The following is a 15,880-nucleotide window of genomic DNA, read 5'->3' as shown; positions in this document are numbered from 1 at the left end:
GAAATAACAAAAATTAGAGGTGAAATAAATGAAACTGAAACAAAAAAGACAGTAGAAAGGATCAATAAAACAAAGAGCTGATTCGTTGAAAAATTAAACAAAACTGACAAACTCTTAGCCAGGCTCACTAAGGAAAAAAAGAGAGAAGACTCAAATAAATAACATTAGACATGAAAGAGGAGAAATCACAATGGATACCACAGAAATACAAAAGATTGTAAGATAATACTATGAAAAACTATATGCCAAAAAATTGGACAACCTAGAAGAAATGGATAAATTCTTTAGACTCTTAAAACCTCCCAAAACTAAATCAGGAAGAAATACAGAATCTGAATAGACCAATCACAAGTAGAGAAATTGAAACAGTAATAAAAATGTTCTCCCAAAATAAAAGTCCAGGCCCAGACAGCTTCTCTGGAGAATTCTACCAAACATTCAAGGAAGATTTAATACCTATCCTTCTCAAACTATTCCAGAAAATCAAGGAAGATGGAGTACTTCCTAACACATTCTATGAAGCCAACATCATCCTGATCCCAAAACCAGACAAGGACAACACAAAGGAGGAAAACTAAAGGCCAATATCACTGATGAACATAGATGCAAAAATCCTCAAAAATTTTACCAAACCAAATACAGCAATACATGAAAAAGATCATACACCATGATCAAGTGGGATTTATACCAGGGACACAGGGATGGTTCAACATCTGCAAGTCAATCACGTGATACACCACATTAACAGAATAAGAAATCAAAACCACATCATCCTCTCAATAGACACAGAGAAAGCATTCGATAAGATCCAACATCCATTTATGATAAAAACTCTCAATCAAATGGGTATAGAAGGAACATACCTCAACATAATAAGGCCATATATGACAAACCCACAGCCAACATCATACTCGATGGGCAAAAGCTGAAAGCCATCCTTCTGAGAACAGGAACAAGACAAGTGTGTCCACTCTCACTACTCTTATTCAACATAGTACTGGAGGTTTTGGCCAGAGCAATCATGCAGGAGAAAGAAATAAAAGGAATTCAAATAGGCAATGAAGAAGTGAAACTCTCACTGTTTGCAGACGACATGATCTTATATATAGAAAACCACGAAGAATCCATTGGAAAATGATTATAAATAATCAATAACTACAGCAAAGTTGCAGGGTTATAAAATAAACTTACATAAATCAGTAGCATTTCTATACTCTAATAACATACTAACAAAAAGAGAATTGAAGAACACAATCCCATTCACAATTGCAACAAAAAGAATAAAATATCTTGGGATAAATTTAACCCAGGAAGTGAAAGACCTAGACAATGAAAACTACAAGACTTTCCTGAAAGAAGTTGATGATGACATAAAGAGGTGGAAAGACGTTCCAGGCACATCGATTAGAAGAATATAGTTAAAATTACCATACTGCCTAAAGCAACCTACAGACTCAACACAATCCCCATCCAAATCCCAATGACATTCTTCACAGAAGTACAACAAAGAATCCTGAAATTCATATGGGCAACAAAAGACCCCAAATTGCTAAACCAATCCTGAGAAAAAAGAACAAATCTGAAGGCATCACTACAAAGCCATAGTAATCAAAACAGCATGGTACAGGTACAAAAATAGGCACACAAATCAATGGAACAGAACTGAAAGCCCAGAAATAAAACTGCACATCTACAAAAGCTAATCTTTGGTAAAGCTGCCAAGAACATACAGTGCAGAAAAGATAAGCTCTTCAATAACCAGTGTTGGGAAATCTGGACAATCACATGTAAAAGAATGAAAGCAGACCATATTCTCAAGCCAAACATAAAAATAAACCCAAAACGGATCAAAGGCTTGAAGATAAGTCCTGAAACCATAAAACTCCTGGAAGCTAATATAGGTAGTGCACTCTGCAACATTGAACTTAAAAGGATCTTTTCGAATATCATGTCTTCTCAGACAAGGGAAACAGAAGAAAAAGTAAACCAGTGGGACTTCATCAGACTAAAGAGATTATGCAAGGCAAAAGAAACCAGGATGAAAATCAAAAGACAACCCACCAAATGGGAAAAAATATTTAGAAATCATATATCCCACAAGAGGTTAATCTCCATAATATATAAGGAACTCACACAACTGAACAACACAAAAGCAAAGAGCCCAATCAGAAAATGGGTAGAGGATATGAACAGACATTTTTCCAAAGAAGATATACAGATGGCCAATAAACACATGAAAAGAGGTTCAACATCACTAATCATAAGGGAAATGCAAATCAAACCTACACTAAGATAGTACCTGACACCTGTTAAAATGGCTATAATCAACTAAGACTAAAAATAACAAATGTTGGAGAGGGTGTGGAGAGAAGGGTACACTCATACACTGCTGGTGGGAATGCAAACTAGTGCAGCCACTATAGAAAACAGTATGGAGATTCCTCAAAAAACTGACAATAGAGATACCATATGTCCCAGCTATCTCACTACTGCATATCTACCCAAACAACTTGAAATCAGCCATCTAAAGTGACAGATGTACCACTACGTTCACTGCAGCACTATTCACAATAGCCAAAACATGGCAACAACCCAAGTGCCCATCAAACAATGATTGGATGAAGATCATGTGGTATATATTTACAATGGAATACTGCTCAGCCATAAAAAAGACAAAATCATCCCCTTTGCAACAACATAGATAGACTTGGAGGGTATTATGCTAAGCAAAATAAGCCACTTGAGAAAGACTAACACCATACGATTTCACTCATATGTGGAATATAAACAAACACATGGACAAAGAAAATGGTTCAGTGGTTACCAGGGGAAGGGGAGTGGAAGATGGGCATAATGGATGAAGGGGAGCACTTTTATGGTGAGGGACAAGCAATAATGTACAACTGAAATTCCACAATCATGTAAACTATTATGAACTCAGTAAAAAAAATGTATCATAAATTGGTGTAGCCACTATGGAAATCAATATGGAGATTCCTAATAAAGTTAGAATACCACACGATCCAGCTATTCCACTTCTGGGTATTTATCCATAGAAAACGGAAACACGAACTTGGAAAGATCCTTCCACCCCTATATTCATTGCTGCATTGTTCACAATAGCCAAGACTTGAAAGCAATCTAAGTGCCCACTGACACAGGATGGATAAAGAAGATGTGGTATATAAGTACAATGGCAAATGGCAAACTACTCAGCCAAAAGATGAAATCTTGCCATTTGTGACAACATGGATGGACCATGAGGGTATTATGCTAAGTGAAATAAGTCAGACAGAGAAAGACAATTACCATATGACTTCACTCATATGTGGAAGATAAAGAAACACATTGATATGGAGAAGAGATTGGTAGCTGCTAAAGGGGAAGGGATGGTAGGAGGGCAAAAGAGGTAAAGGGACATGTGTATAATGATGGATGGCAACTACACCTTTGGTATTGAAGACAATGCAGTCTATACAGAAGTTGAAATATGAAGTACACTTGAAATTTATATAACATTATAAACGAATGTGACCTCAATTTAAAAAAAAATCTTGATTCCTTCATTAAAGATCTGGTCCCCAGCATAAGACCTGGCACATTTCTATTACTTTATAAAAATTTGAATGAACTAATTGAATACAATTTAGGATGTATTAACCAATACATTATCTGGTCTACTGTTTTCTTTATTGACGACATGCATTAAAATTACTTACCTCGCTATATCTGAATCTCTAGGTTTGGATCTACCCAAAGTACATTTATACAATGATGAAGAAATTTTTATTTTCAGCATGGTTATGAACTTCTCTATTCTAAGTGCTATGAAAGAGGAGATATTTCAGGTTCATGAAACAATATTATTAAATTTGAGATTTAAAAAGTGGTACGTAGATGTGGTCCATTAATTCTTTGTGTAATCTCTGGGGAATATCCTATGATCGCCAAGCAATTGAGTTAGAAATAAATAAGAAAATTATATAGAAAATACACAAATAGTTGAAAAATAAACAGCTCCTTCTAAATACCCAAACATCTCTTTACACTAAAGAGAATAAATGTAAAGCTAACTAGAGCATTTTAATTATTTGAAGACATAAAATTTGAGAAAACAACTTACAATCTTGGTGTAGCCATTTCCCCCCCTTGTGATTTGCCAGAACTTAAGCACTGTAAGTTCAAATAGTGATGTCGACTGTGACATCATAAAGAAACCAAGAGCACTGGGAGTTAAAGGGGAAAAACCAGAGGGGCCATTTGTACTTGTGTTTTAAAATATTCTCTAATATTCAGTCTAAGATTTGTGTTTGCTTTCACTCATTATTACTGACTAAATACAATTGGTAGTTTTAAAATAAACTGGTTGATTTTACATCTTGATCAAGTACTTGTTTCATTTTTTCATGTAGCTTTAGTTTATTGACTGATATGATAGAAGTATGAATATACACATTTATCTGTTAAGAACTATTGTAATCCTAACTTCCCTAACATTTATGTATATTTTGTTAAACGCTTTGCATGACTTTACACTGCCCTCTCCGTCTTAACCTTATGTGTTGCTCATAGAAACAAATATTTTTTTTCACAGTTGAGTTTTTATTGCTTGTCACTTTGATTCATCTTGTCCCCTCCCCCCTCTTTTTCACCCCAATTGTAATAATCGTAATAATCAAAAGTTGTTTCTATTTCATGGGAAAAACATATATTAAGAAAATAATTCGGGGCTGGCCCCATGGCCGAGTGGTTAAGTTCGCGCGCTCCGCTGCAGGCGGCCCAGTGTTTCGTTGGTTCGAATCCTGGGCGCGGACATGGCACTGCTCATCAGACCAACCTGAGGCAGCGTCCCACATGCCACAACTAGAAGGACCCACAACGAAATATACAACTGTGTACCGGGGGACTTTGGGGAGAAAAAGGAGAAAAATTAAAAAAAATCTTTAAAAAAAAAAAAGAAAAAAACATAATTCACACAAAGGGCTTTCCTATGTAGATAGATACTCAATTGACCAGGAGCCTCCTCTTCTTGCTAGTTTCTTAGGCAATGCAGAGAATTTTGCTAATGGAGTTGGGCTGTAAAGGGAGCTGTGATGGATTTTGGAAAACACCAATACTTTCTTTGAGCCTGATAAAAATATTTTGGCTTTGGTTCTTTAAAGATGTACATTGGAATATTTGTAATGGGAAATTCTGTCAGTACTCCTTTAGAGCAAAGGTTTGAAATCACTGTCCCACAATTGCTTGCAAGATCTAGAATCTAGCCTGAGGGAGTCTGAATCTTAGAGATCTATAGGACTTAACCTGTTGTTCAGGCATGGGTCCTACTACAACGGCAGGCTATAAACAATGAGGGGATTTTTAAAATATTGATGGCAGAAAGTTTAGCTTGTATTTGGGCTCTCTTAAACTTGAGTTTGTTTTTATAGCATGGACTACAGCCTGGAGGCCCCTCACAAGTGAAAGGTGACATGCAGCAGACAAATCTGCAGAATGGGCCCCAGAGGATCCTAAACACATCTTTGATACTAGAAATGGTGATGCGTGAAGTGGGGAGAACAAGTCAGTCTATTTATCCAGGTGAAAGTTGGGAAAATATACATCAGTCCACAGAGTTTAATAAAGATGAGATAGCATCTTCAAGGATTGCTTTGGTGTGTAATATCATTCTGTACAAGTGACAGGGGGCATTAGAATAAAACTTCTGAGTCAACTCCACGAATCATAAAATTGTCTGGATAAATAGGGTTTAATTGCATTTTTAGAAGACTGTGAGGAAGCTGAAATCATTGTCTGTGTATATTACAGCTGTGGATATGAATGCTTTATAGACCTATTGCTTTGTACAAAGTAAAACCATTCTGTTTTAAATGTTTATTAAGATATTGTTTTTGAGTGGGAGGCATTAGCTTTATATCAAAAAATTCTGTATTTTTAATATTGCATGTGATTATTTCATAGAGAATGAGTCTATGTTAGAAGAGAGAAGGAAAGGTACTTGCTATTTCAGCTTGTATTACTTTGATAATTGAGCTGTGAATTTATTGGGCTAAATAATTAATGTATATGATGTCCCTTTAAGTCTCAGATTACCCAAGAATGCATTTTAAAAGTTTTATTGAGGTCCTAATAGTTTAAAACATTGTGAAATTTCAGTTGTACGTTATTATTTATCAGTCACTATATATATGTGCCCCTTTACCCCTTATACCCACCCCCCAACTCCCTTTCCCTCTGGAAACCACTAATCTGTTTGATTTATCAATGTGTTTGTTTATCTTCCACACATGAGTGAAATTATACACTGTTTCTCTTTCTCTATATGACTTATTTCACTTAACGTAATGCCCTCAAGTTTCATCCACGTTGTTGCAAATGGGACGATTTTGTCTTTTTTATGGCTGAGTAGTATTCCTGTGTGTGTATATATATCTATTATATATATATATATCTATATATAATAGATATATATACCATATATATATACCACACCTTCTTTATCCATTCATTGGTCAATGAGCACTTGTTTTGCTTCCATGTCTTTGCTATTGTGAATTATGCTGCAATGAACATAGGGGTGCACAAGTCTCTTTGAATTGCTTACTTCAAGTTCTTTGGACAAATACCCAGCAGTAGTATAGCTGGATCACATGGTATTTCTATTTTTAATTTTTTGAGAAATCTCAATACTGTTTTCCATAGTGGCTGCACCGATTTGCATTCCCACTAGCAGTGTATGAGAGTTCCATTTTCTCCACATCCTCTCCAACATTTGTTGTTTTTTGTCTTGGTAATTATTGCCATTCTAACAGGTGTAAGGTGATATTTCATTATAGTTTTGATTTTAATTTCCCTAAAGGTTAATGATGTTGTACATCTTTTCACATGCCTATTTGCCATCTGTATATCTTCTTTGGAAAAATGTCTGTTCATATCCTCTGTCCACTTTTAACTGGGTTGTTTGTTTTCTTGTTGTTGAGTTGTGTGAGTTCTTTATATATTTTGGAGATTAATCCCTTGTCAGACATATGATTTGTAAATATTTTCTCCCAGTTGGTGGGTCATCTTTTCATTTTGTTCCTGGTTTCCTATGCCTTGCAGAAGCTCTTTAGTCTGATATAGACCCATTTGTTTCTTTTTTCTTCTGTTCCCCTTGTCCAAGTAGACATGGTATTGGAAAAGAGCCTTCTAATGTAGATGTTAAAGAGTGAACTACCTATATTTTCTTCTATGAGTTTTTGGTTTCACATCTTAACTTCAAGTCTTTAATTCATTTTCAGTTAGTTTTTGTGTATGATGGAAGATAATGGTCTACTTTCATTTTTTGCATCTGGAAGTCCACTTTTCACATCATTTATTGAAGAGACTTTCCTTTCTCCACTGTCTGTTCTTGGCTTCTTTGTCAAAGATCAGCTCTCTGTAGATGTGTGGTTATATTTCTGGGCTTTCAATTCTGTTCTATTGATCTGTGTGTCTGTTTGTCTACTAGTACCATGCTGTTTTGATTACTATAGCTTTGTAGTATATTTTGACGTCAGGGATTAGGATGCCTCCAGCTTTATTCTTTTTTCTCAGGATTGCTTTAGCTATTCAGAGTCTTTTGTTACCCCATATGAATTTTAAGATTGTTCTATTGCTGTGAAGAATGTCATTGGGATTCTGATTGGGATTGCATTGAATCTGTAGATTTCTTTAGGTAGTATGGACATTTTTAAAAAGTTTGTTTTTCAAATCTATTTGTATGGAATATCATTCCATTACTTTATGTTATCATAGATTTCTTTCAATAATATTTTGTAGTTTTCATTGTATAGATCTTTCACTTCTTTGATTAAGTATATTCCTAGATATTTTATTCTTTTTGTTGCACTTGTAAATGGGATTGTATTCTTGATTTCCCTTTCTGCTAGTTTGTTATTTGTGTATAGAAATGCAACTTATTTTTGTAAGTTGATTTTGTGTCCTGCAATTTTGATGTATTTGGTTATTTCTAACAGTTTTCTGATGCAGTCTTTAGGATTTTCTATATATAAAATCATGTCATCTTCAAACAGGGAGAGTTTCCATTCTTCCTTGCCAATTTGGATACCTTTTATTTTTTTTTTATCTTGCCTAATTGCTCAGGCCAAAACCTCCAGTACTATGTTGAATAGGGGCAGTGGGAGGGGCACATTTATCTTATTCCTGTTCTCAAAGAGATGCCTTTCAGTTTTTCCCAAATGAACACAATGTTGGCTGTGGGTTTGTCATATATGGCCTTTATTATGTTGAGGTACTTTCCTTCTATATCCATTTTATTGAGAATTTTTTTCTATCATAAATAGATGTTGGCTCTTGCCAAATGCTTTCTGCATCTTTTGACGTAGTCATGTGTTTTTTATTCCTCATTTTGTTAATGTAGTGTATCACAGTGATTGATTTGTGAATGCTCAACTATCCCTGGATCTCTGTTATGAATCCCACTTGGTCATGGTATATTATCCTTTTAATGTATTGCTGTATTCAGTTTGCCAATATTTTGTTGAGGATTTTTGCATTTGTGTTCATCAGTAATATTGGCCTCTACTTTTCCTTTTTTTGTTGCCCTTGTCTGGCTTTGAGATGAGAATGATGTTGGATTCATAGAATGTCTTAGGAAGTGTTCCATCTTCTTAATTTTTTGGACTAGTTTGAGAAAGATAGGTATTAAATCTTCTTTGAATGTCTGGTAGAATTCTCCAGAGAAGCCCTGGTCCTGGAATTTTATTTTTTTGGAGGATTTTGATTACTGTTTCAATCTCTTGCTTTGTGATTGGTCTATTCAGAGTTTCTATTTCTTCTTGATTAATTTTTGGGAGGTTGAATGAGTCTAATTATCCAATTTTTCCAGGTTATACAATAGGTTGACATATATATTTTCATAGTATTCTCTTATAGTCCTTTGTATTTCTGTGGTATCCATTGTAATTTCTCCCTTTTCATTTCTAATTTTATTTATTTGAGACTTCCCTCTTTTTTTCTTAGTAAGTCTAGCTAAGGGCTTGCCAATTTTGTTTGCATTCTCAAAGTACCAGCTCTTAGTTTCATTGATCCTTCCTGTTGTTTTGTTAGTCTCTATTTAATTTATTTCCCATCTGATTTTTATTATTTCCCCCTTCTACTGATTTTGGGCTTTGTTTCTTTTTCTTTTTCTAGTTCAGTTAGGCGTAGTTTAAGACTGCTTATTTGAGATTTTCTTGTTTGTTAAGATGGGCCTGTATTTCTATGAATTTCCCTCTTAGGACCATTTTTCCTGCATCCCATATAAGTTGGTATTGTGTATTTTCATTTTCACTTATCTGCACATATTTTTGATTTCTCGTTTTATTTATTCACTGATACAATCATTGTTCAGTAGTATGTTGTTTAGTCTCCACATATTTTTCACTTTCTCAGCTTTTTTCTTGTAGTTGATTTCTAGTTTCATAGCAGTGTGGTCAGAAAAGATGCTTGATATGATTTCAATCTTAAATTTATTGAGACGTGCCTTGTTTCCCAACATATGCTCTATCTTTGAGAGTCTTCTATGTGTCTTTGAGAGTCTTAAGTCCATCTGGTGTAGTTTTTCATTTTATTCCATTACTTCCTCATTGACTTTCTGCCCAGATGATCTAGCCATTGATGTAAGTCAGGTGTTGAGATCCCCTACTTTTAGTGTGTTGATGTTAATTTCTCCCTTTAGGTCTGTTAATAGTTGCTTTTTTATTTTGGTGCCCCTGTGTTAGGTGCATATACGTTTATAATTGTTATGTCCTCTTGGTGGAGTGTCCTTTTTCTCATTATATCTTGCCCCTCTTTGTCTCTCATTGCCTTTTTTACCTTGAAGTCTACTTTGTCTGATATAAGTATAGCAACATCTGCTTTCTTTTGTTTGCCATTAGCTTGGTGTATCATCTTCCATCCCTTCACTCTGAGCCTGTGTTTCCCTTTAGAACTCAGATGTGTTTTTTGTAAGCAGCATATTGTTGGGTCTTGTTTTGTTAATCCATCCAGCTGCTCTGTGTCTTTTGGTTGGAGATTTCAATCAATTTACATTTAGAGTGATTATTGATATATGAGAACTTAATTCTACTATTTTATCACTTGTTTTCCAGCTGTTCTGTATTTCCCTTGTTTCTCATCCTGTATCTTTCCAAAACCCAAACCAGTTTCATGGTTCTCTGTGATGGCTTTCTTAGTTTTCTCTTTATTTACCAGTAGTTTCTCTGTTCTGATTTTTTGTTTAGTGGTTACTGTGAGGTTTGTATAAAAGTTCTCATAGATGAGATAGTCCATTTTCTGATAGCTTATTATTTCCTAAGTCTAAGCAGATTCCATCCCTTTCCTCTTCCCCATCTAAGTTATTGTTGTCCCAACTTATTGCATTTTGTGCTGTGAGTTTGTGATTAAAATGAAGTGATGATAGTTATTGTGATGTTTTCCTTCCCTTTATATTTAATGTTATAATTAAGTGTTTGCTAACCTGTTCTGATAGAGAGCTGAGCTGTGGCTTTCTGATTTTGTCTGTTTTTTTATCTTTTTGCTCAAGGCTGTGTAAACCCTTTACTTTATTTTTTCAGGTAAGAGGGCCTTCTTAATCATTTCTTATAGGCGATGTCCTGTGGCAATGAATTCCCTCAGCTTTTGTTTATCTGGGAAAGTTCTGAAGGATATTTTGACTAGATACAATATTCTTGGCTGAAAGTTTTTGTCTTTCAGAGTTTTGAATACATCATTCCATTCTCTCCTAGCCTGTAAGATCTCTGCTGAGAAATCCACTGAAAGCCTGATAGAGGTTCCTTTGTAGGTTGTTTGCTTCTGCCCTGCTGCCCTTAATATTTTTTCTTTGTGATTGACTTTTGCCCGTTTTACTAATATATGCGTTGGGGAAGATCTTCTTATATGATGTAATTAGGAGTTCTATTAGCTTCTTTTACATGTAATTCTAGCACCTTCCCCAGGTTTTGGAAGTTCTCAGCTATTATTTCTTTGAACAAGTTTTCTGCTCTTTTTTCCCTCTCATCTCTCTCTGGAATGCCTATAATCCTTATGTTGCATTTCCTAATTGAGTTGGATATTTTGCAGAGAATTTCTTCATTTCTTTTTAGTCTTATTTCTCTCGCCTCCTCCATCTGAATCATTTCTATATTTCTGTCATCTAAATTACTAATTCTTTTCTCCATAAATTCAGCACTGTTATTTAAGGATTCCAGATTTTTCTTTATTTCATACATTGTGTTTTTGAACACAGAAATCTCCAACATTTCTGATTGGCTTTTGTTTATAGTTTCAATCTCTTTTGTGAAGAATACCCCCTGTTCATTGATTTTGTTGCTGATTTCATTAAACTGTCTTTGAGTTTTCTTGTAACTTGATCAATTTCTTTATGATAACTATTTTGAATTTTCTGTCATTTAGATTGTAAATTTATGTGATTTGGGGTTGATTTCTGGGTACTTGTCATTTTCCTTCTGGTCTGGAGTATTGTTTGATGGGTGGACTTGTGCCATCACATAGTGATACTATTGGGTTACAGATTCCACCTGCCACCACTGTGGGAAGGGGACAAGAGATGTGTATTTTGAGCCTGCAGTGATCGCTGGCAGCTATGCCTATCTGTTGGAAGCCCTGCAATCAGGGCCCATCTGGATTTGCCCACTGGCTGCCACTGCTGTACACTTGTAGACACGCAAACACACTGGTGGCAAACCCCTTCTGTGGCTCGCTGACTGAGCTGGTATGCCAGAATGGGGGAGATTTGCTTTCTTTTGCATGCACGATTCCAGGTGCTCCCACTTTTCAGCCATTGTGCCCTCCTGGGGTGCTTGCCTGGTGGAAAGGCCACTGCGATTGCTTAGCCTCCTCAGTGTGGAGGGTTCCCATGGGCTTGGAGGCAACACCAAGAGTGATGGTGTTCCCACAAAAGGCTACCTTTACCCCTTCTCCTCTCAGAGTTGCACGCCAACTCCCGCATGAGATCCTGCACCAAGATTGCTGCTGTTTGGGAGGGATAAGATAAAGGAGTTGATTCATCAAGAAGACATCATTCCTAAATGTTTTGTACTTAAAACCAGAATTTATAGTACATGAAGCAAAAGCTGATAGAACAATTGGATGAGAAATTGATTATTCTTTGATCACCAAGCAATTGAATTAGAAATAAATATAATTATATAGAAAATACACAAATATTCAAAAAATAAACAGCTCCTTCTAAATACTTAGCGGACAAACAGAAATCACAATCACAATCAGATTATTGTTCAACTGAACAATAATGTAACATAAATTGTGGAATACTATGCATAGTTCACAGAGGATAATTTATAGATTTAATGCCTTACAGTAGAAAAAGTCTAAAATCAATCTTTTAAACCTGTGCTTTAAAATTAGAAAAACATCAAACAAAGTCAAATTTAAAGGGAGAAAATAAAGCCAAAATCAATGAAAAAGAAAACAAAATTAGAACAAATTTAAAAATCCAAATTTGTATTTTTGAAAAGATTATTGAAATTGGTTAACTTCTGGAAAGACTGATGAAGAAAAACAGAAAACACAAATTACAAGTATTAAAACTGATATAGGTTTTATAATTCAATAGATTTTAAAGGTTAATGAGGAATATCATTAACAACTTCATGGTAAAAATTCAGCAACTAAAGTGAAATAAATGAGCTCCTTGTAAAACTCAGTTTATTTACCAAAACTGATACATCATGAAACAATAAAAATTTGAATAGTCCTATAATTCTTAAATAAATTGAATTCACTATCAAAAACTTTCCCAGAAAGGAAAGCACAGACAAGACAGTTTTACTAAGTTATATAAAAAATTTAAAGAAAAATAGTAACTTTACTTGTTTTCAGAAACAAGAGTAATGGGAAAGATGTTTCAACTGATTTTTGAGACAAATATAAATAACCATGACACTAAAACTTCTCAAAGATGTTACCAGAAGTGAATATTATGGATGAATACCCTTCATTAACACAGACAACAAAAAATCCTTAACAATTTAAGAGTATATCAAATTGCTAATATATCATGACCATTGAGGTTTACTCACTGGAATGTAAGGTTTGTTTATTTTATTTTATTTTATTTTGAGGAAGATTAGCCCTGAGCTAACTACTGCCAATCCTCCTCTTTTTGCTGAGGAAGACTGGTCCTGAGCTAACATCCATTCCCATCTTCCTCTACTTTATATGTGGGATGCCTACCACAGCATGGCTTTGGCCAAGTGGTGCCATGTCCACACCTGGGATCCAAACCAGCAAACCCCAGGCTGCCGAGAGAGGAATGTGTGAACTTAACCGCTGTGCCACCGGGCCGGCCCCCTACAATTGCTTTAATTTATATACATCGACCAATGCAGTCACTCCAAATAACAAAATAAATAAGAAAATTCATCTGATAATCTTAAGATATGCAGAATAATTTTTGAAAAAAGTTACATTCATTCATAATTATAAACTCAGAAAACTAGGAATAGAAGGCATCTTCCTCAAATGGATAAAATGTGTCTACATCATACTGTTAAAATCAACCTCAGTGGTGGAATATTGACTGTCTTGGCTCTATGAATCAAACAAGGCAAAGATACTGACTCTTTCTACTCAACATTGGAATCCAGACGTTATTTTGTTCCTTAAGGCAATAAAAGCGTCAAGATTGCAAAGGAAGGAATGAAATTGTCTTTATTCACAAAAGACATTATTGAGTAAATAGATTATTCAGTGACATCTACAATAATAATTATTTGGAGCTGTAAGTTAGTGTGATAAGATTATATGATACTGGGTCTAATTACATAAACTAATTATATTTCCATAACTTGAAAAACGGGAAGATATAAATTTAAGAAAATGATATGATGTAAAATGAAAATGACAGATGTATATTCTCTGATTAGAAGATGCTTTTTATATCCGCTAGAACAGCTAAAATTAATGATTAATGACACCACAGCCAGCAACACTATAGAGCATCTGACATATTCAGCATTAGTGGTGGGTGTAAAAAAAACCCACCAGTTTGGAATACCACTTGATATTTTTAAAATAAAGCTAAGCATACACATGTTCTATTTATGATTTAGCATTTCCACTAGTAGTTTACTCAAGAGAACTCCACAAAAAAGAACTGGACGAAATGTTCATAGCAGATTTTTTCACAATAACCCAAAAATAAAGTAACCCAAATGTCCAGCAACAGAAGAATGGATAAACTAAGTGTGGTATATATATAATGGTATACTACCCAGCAAACTAAAGGAATGGATTACTGATATAAGCAACATGGCAACATGGATTAATCCAAATAAATATTATACTAAAAGAAAAAAAGTCCAGAAACACAAAAGCATATACTGTATGGTTTAATTTGTGTGAATTTCAAAAATAGCCAAGGCTGTCTCTGGTATCTTACCAGCCATTTGGCTGGGAGAGGCAGAGTGGATTGACTGGAAACTGGTACAGTGTAACTTAATGATGTGGCTGAAAATTTCTATACTTCTTAAGGTTGGTTAGGTTAGGGTTAGCGACAAATCAATAAATTTAGTTCTCTTTCATTTTTACTGAGAAGAGTTTATAAGACTCCAAAACAGCAATGATCCAAATACCCTAGTTCTCACTCTCTATGTATATGTGCATATGATAAACAGTTAAATAATTTAATCTTTTGAGACAGAATTTTCTCACTCTTTCCCCTAAGTATGGTTCTGCTGGTAATAGCATCTCTTCCCTTGCCTTTTTGGGAGAGTCAAGAAATTTTCTAGACCAGGATGCATTTAGATTCAATTTTTCAAGTTTCTTATTAAAAAAAGAAACATAAACTGTCAGTGTATCTTTTATTATTTTGTGTTTTGAAACTATTTTCATATGAACATAAATTTATTTATATCCTTTTTAAATAAGTCGCTGAAGACTTAGAAGATGGTCTACTTTAATTATTTATTGGTCTTCTTTAATTAATTAACTCAAAAAGATTGTTCAGTCTTGATATGACCAGGTCTTGAATTAAGATCTCCAGATATGTATATACATATAAAGAAACACAATAACAAATACTTCATCTTAACCAAGATGCCATGGAACACAGAACCACAAATCTGCCTTCACTTTAGGGCCACACATCTGATCATTGCAAAATCACTCTCAGTATCTGTGAAATTTTCAAATACAGAAGGGACCCATTGTCAGCCCTGTGGAATGTAATGTGTTCATGACTTAGAAAGGGAAGCTAGGTTTAGGTTTTCCTAAATAAAAAGTTGAGATCCCAAAGTAGGACACATGGGGGACTTTATTTTTTAGGAGAAAAATCTATTTCTATGTTACTGCTGGAAATTTTTCTTTTTTAATGGGTTAACACTTAACCACCTTTATGTCTGCTATTTATTTTAGTCTAAAAAATTTTAATCTAAGTACAAAATACACCTGCTTTTACTCTTGTGTTTAACTGTATCTTTCTCTGGATATTTTTTAAATGTATAATAAATTCAAAGGGCACAGGCTCTCAATGATTTGATATCTCCTCCAGTTTAATTGAAATGCCCACAGACAACCTGTATGTGTGAGTATCCCCAGATATCCTGCCAGCAGGCTTTGGATTTTGGATCAGCTGTATGGCTCATAAGGCCATCAAAGACTTGGCAGAAAGTTTTCCAGGGACTGATTGGGGCCTGAGTCATTCTTGTATTTGCTAGAGGGTCTCCTATAAAGGCATAGCTCAACTACCACATGGTTATTGTCTTGGTGAAGGATGGCTCTATGTGTAGTCTGGTGAGGTTTTTTTTTTTTGTCTTTTTCTAACATTTTCTAGAGCAGTGTGTCTCAGCCTCAGTTTATTTTGAATCCTCTCCCCCAGGGGACAATTTGCAATGTC

General features: G+C 34.8%; 1 protein-coding gene across 13 annotated transcripts in view; it reads right to left on the bottom strand.

Moving 5' to 3' along the window:
- The window catches only part of LOC100062681 (cylicin-2), a 56,254-nt gene that overhangs the window by 38,152 nt on the left and 2,222 nt on the right, over window positions 1-15,880 (bottom strand). For 7 of the 13 annotated variants that reach the window (XM_023629796.2, XM_023629795.2, XM_014736264.3 and 4 more), the window contains exon 1: window positions 4,124-4,214. The exons of the other annotated variants lie outside the window; for them this stretch is intronic. In XM_023629796.2, the coding sequence (XP_023485564.2) occupies window positions 4,124-4,140 (17 nt within the window). In that variant the 5' untranslated portion in view covers window positions 4,141-4,214. Of the gene's footprint in view, window positions 1-4,123; window positions 4,215-15,880 lie in introns of those variants that run through there. 13 annotated transcript variants of the gene reach the window in all.

This window comes from Equus caballus, chromosome 25, assembly GCF_041296265.1.
Source record: "Equus caballus isolate H_3958 breed thoroughbred chromosome 25, TB-T2T, whole genome shotgun sequence".
NCBI classification, from domain to species: Eukaryota; Metazoa; Chordata; class Mammalia; order Perissodactyla; family Equidae; genus Equus; species Equus caballus.
The sequence above is the reverse complement of the archived record's forward strand: the minus strand, read 5'-3'. Positions and strand labels throughout refer to the sequence as shown.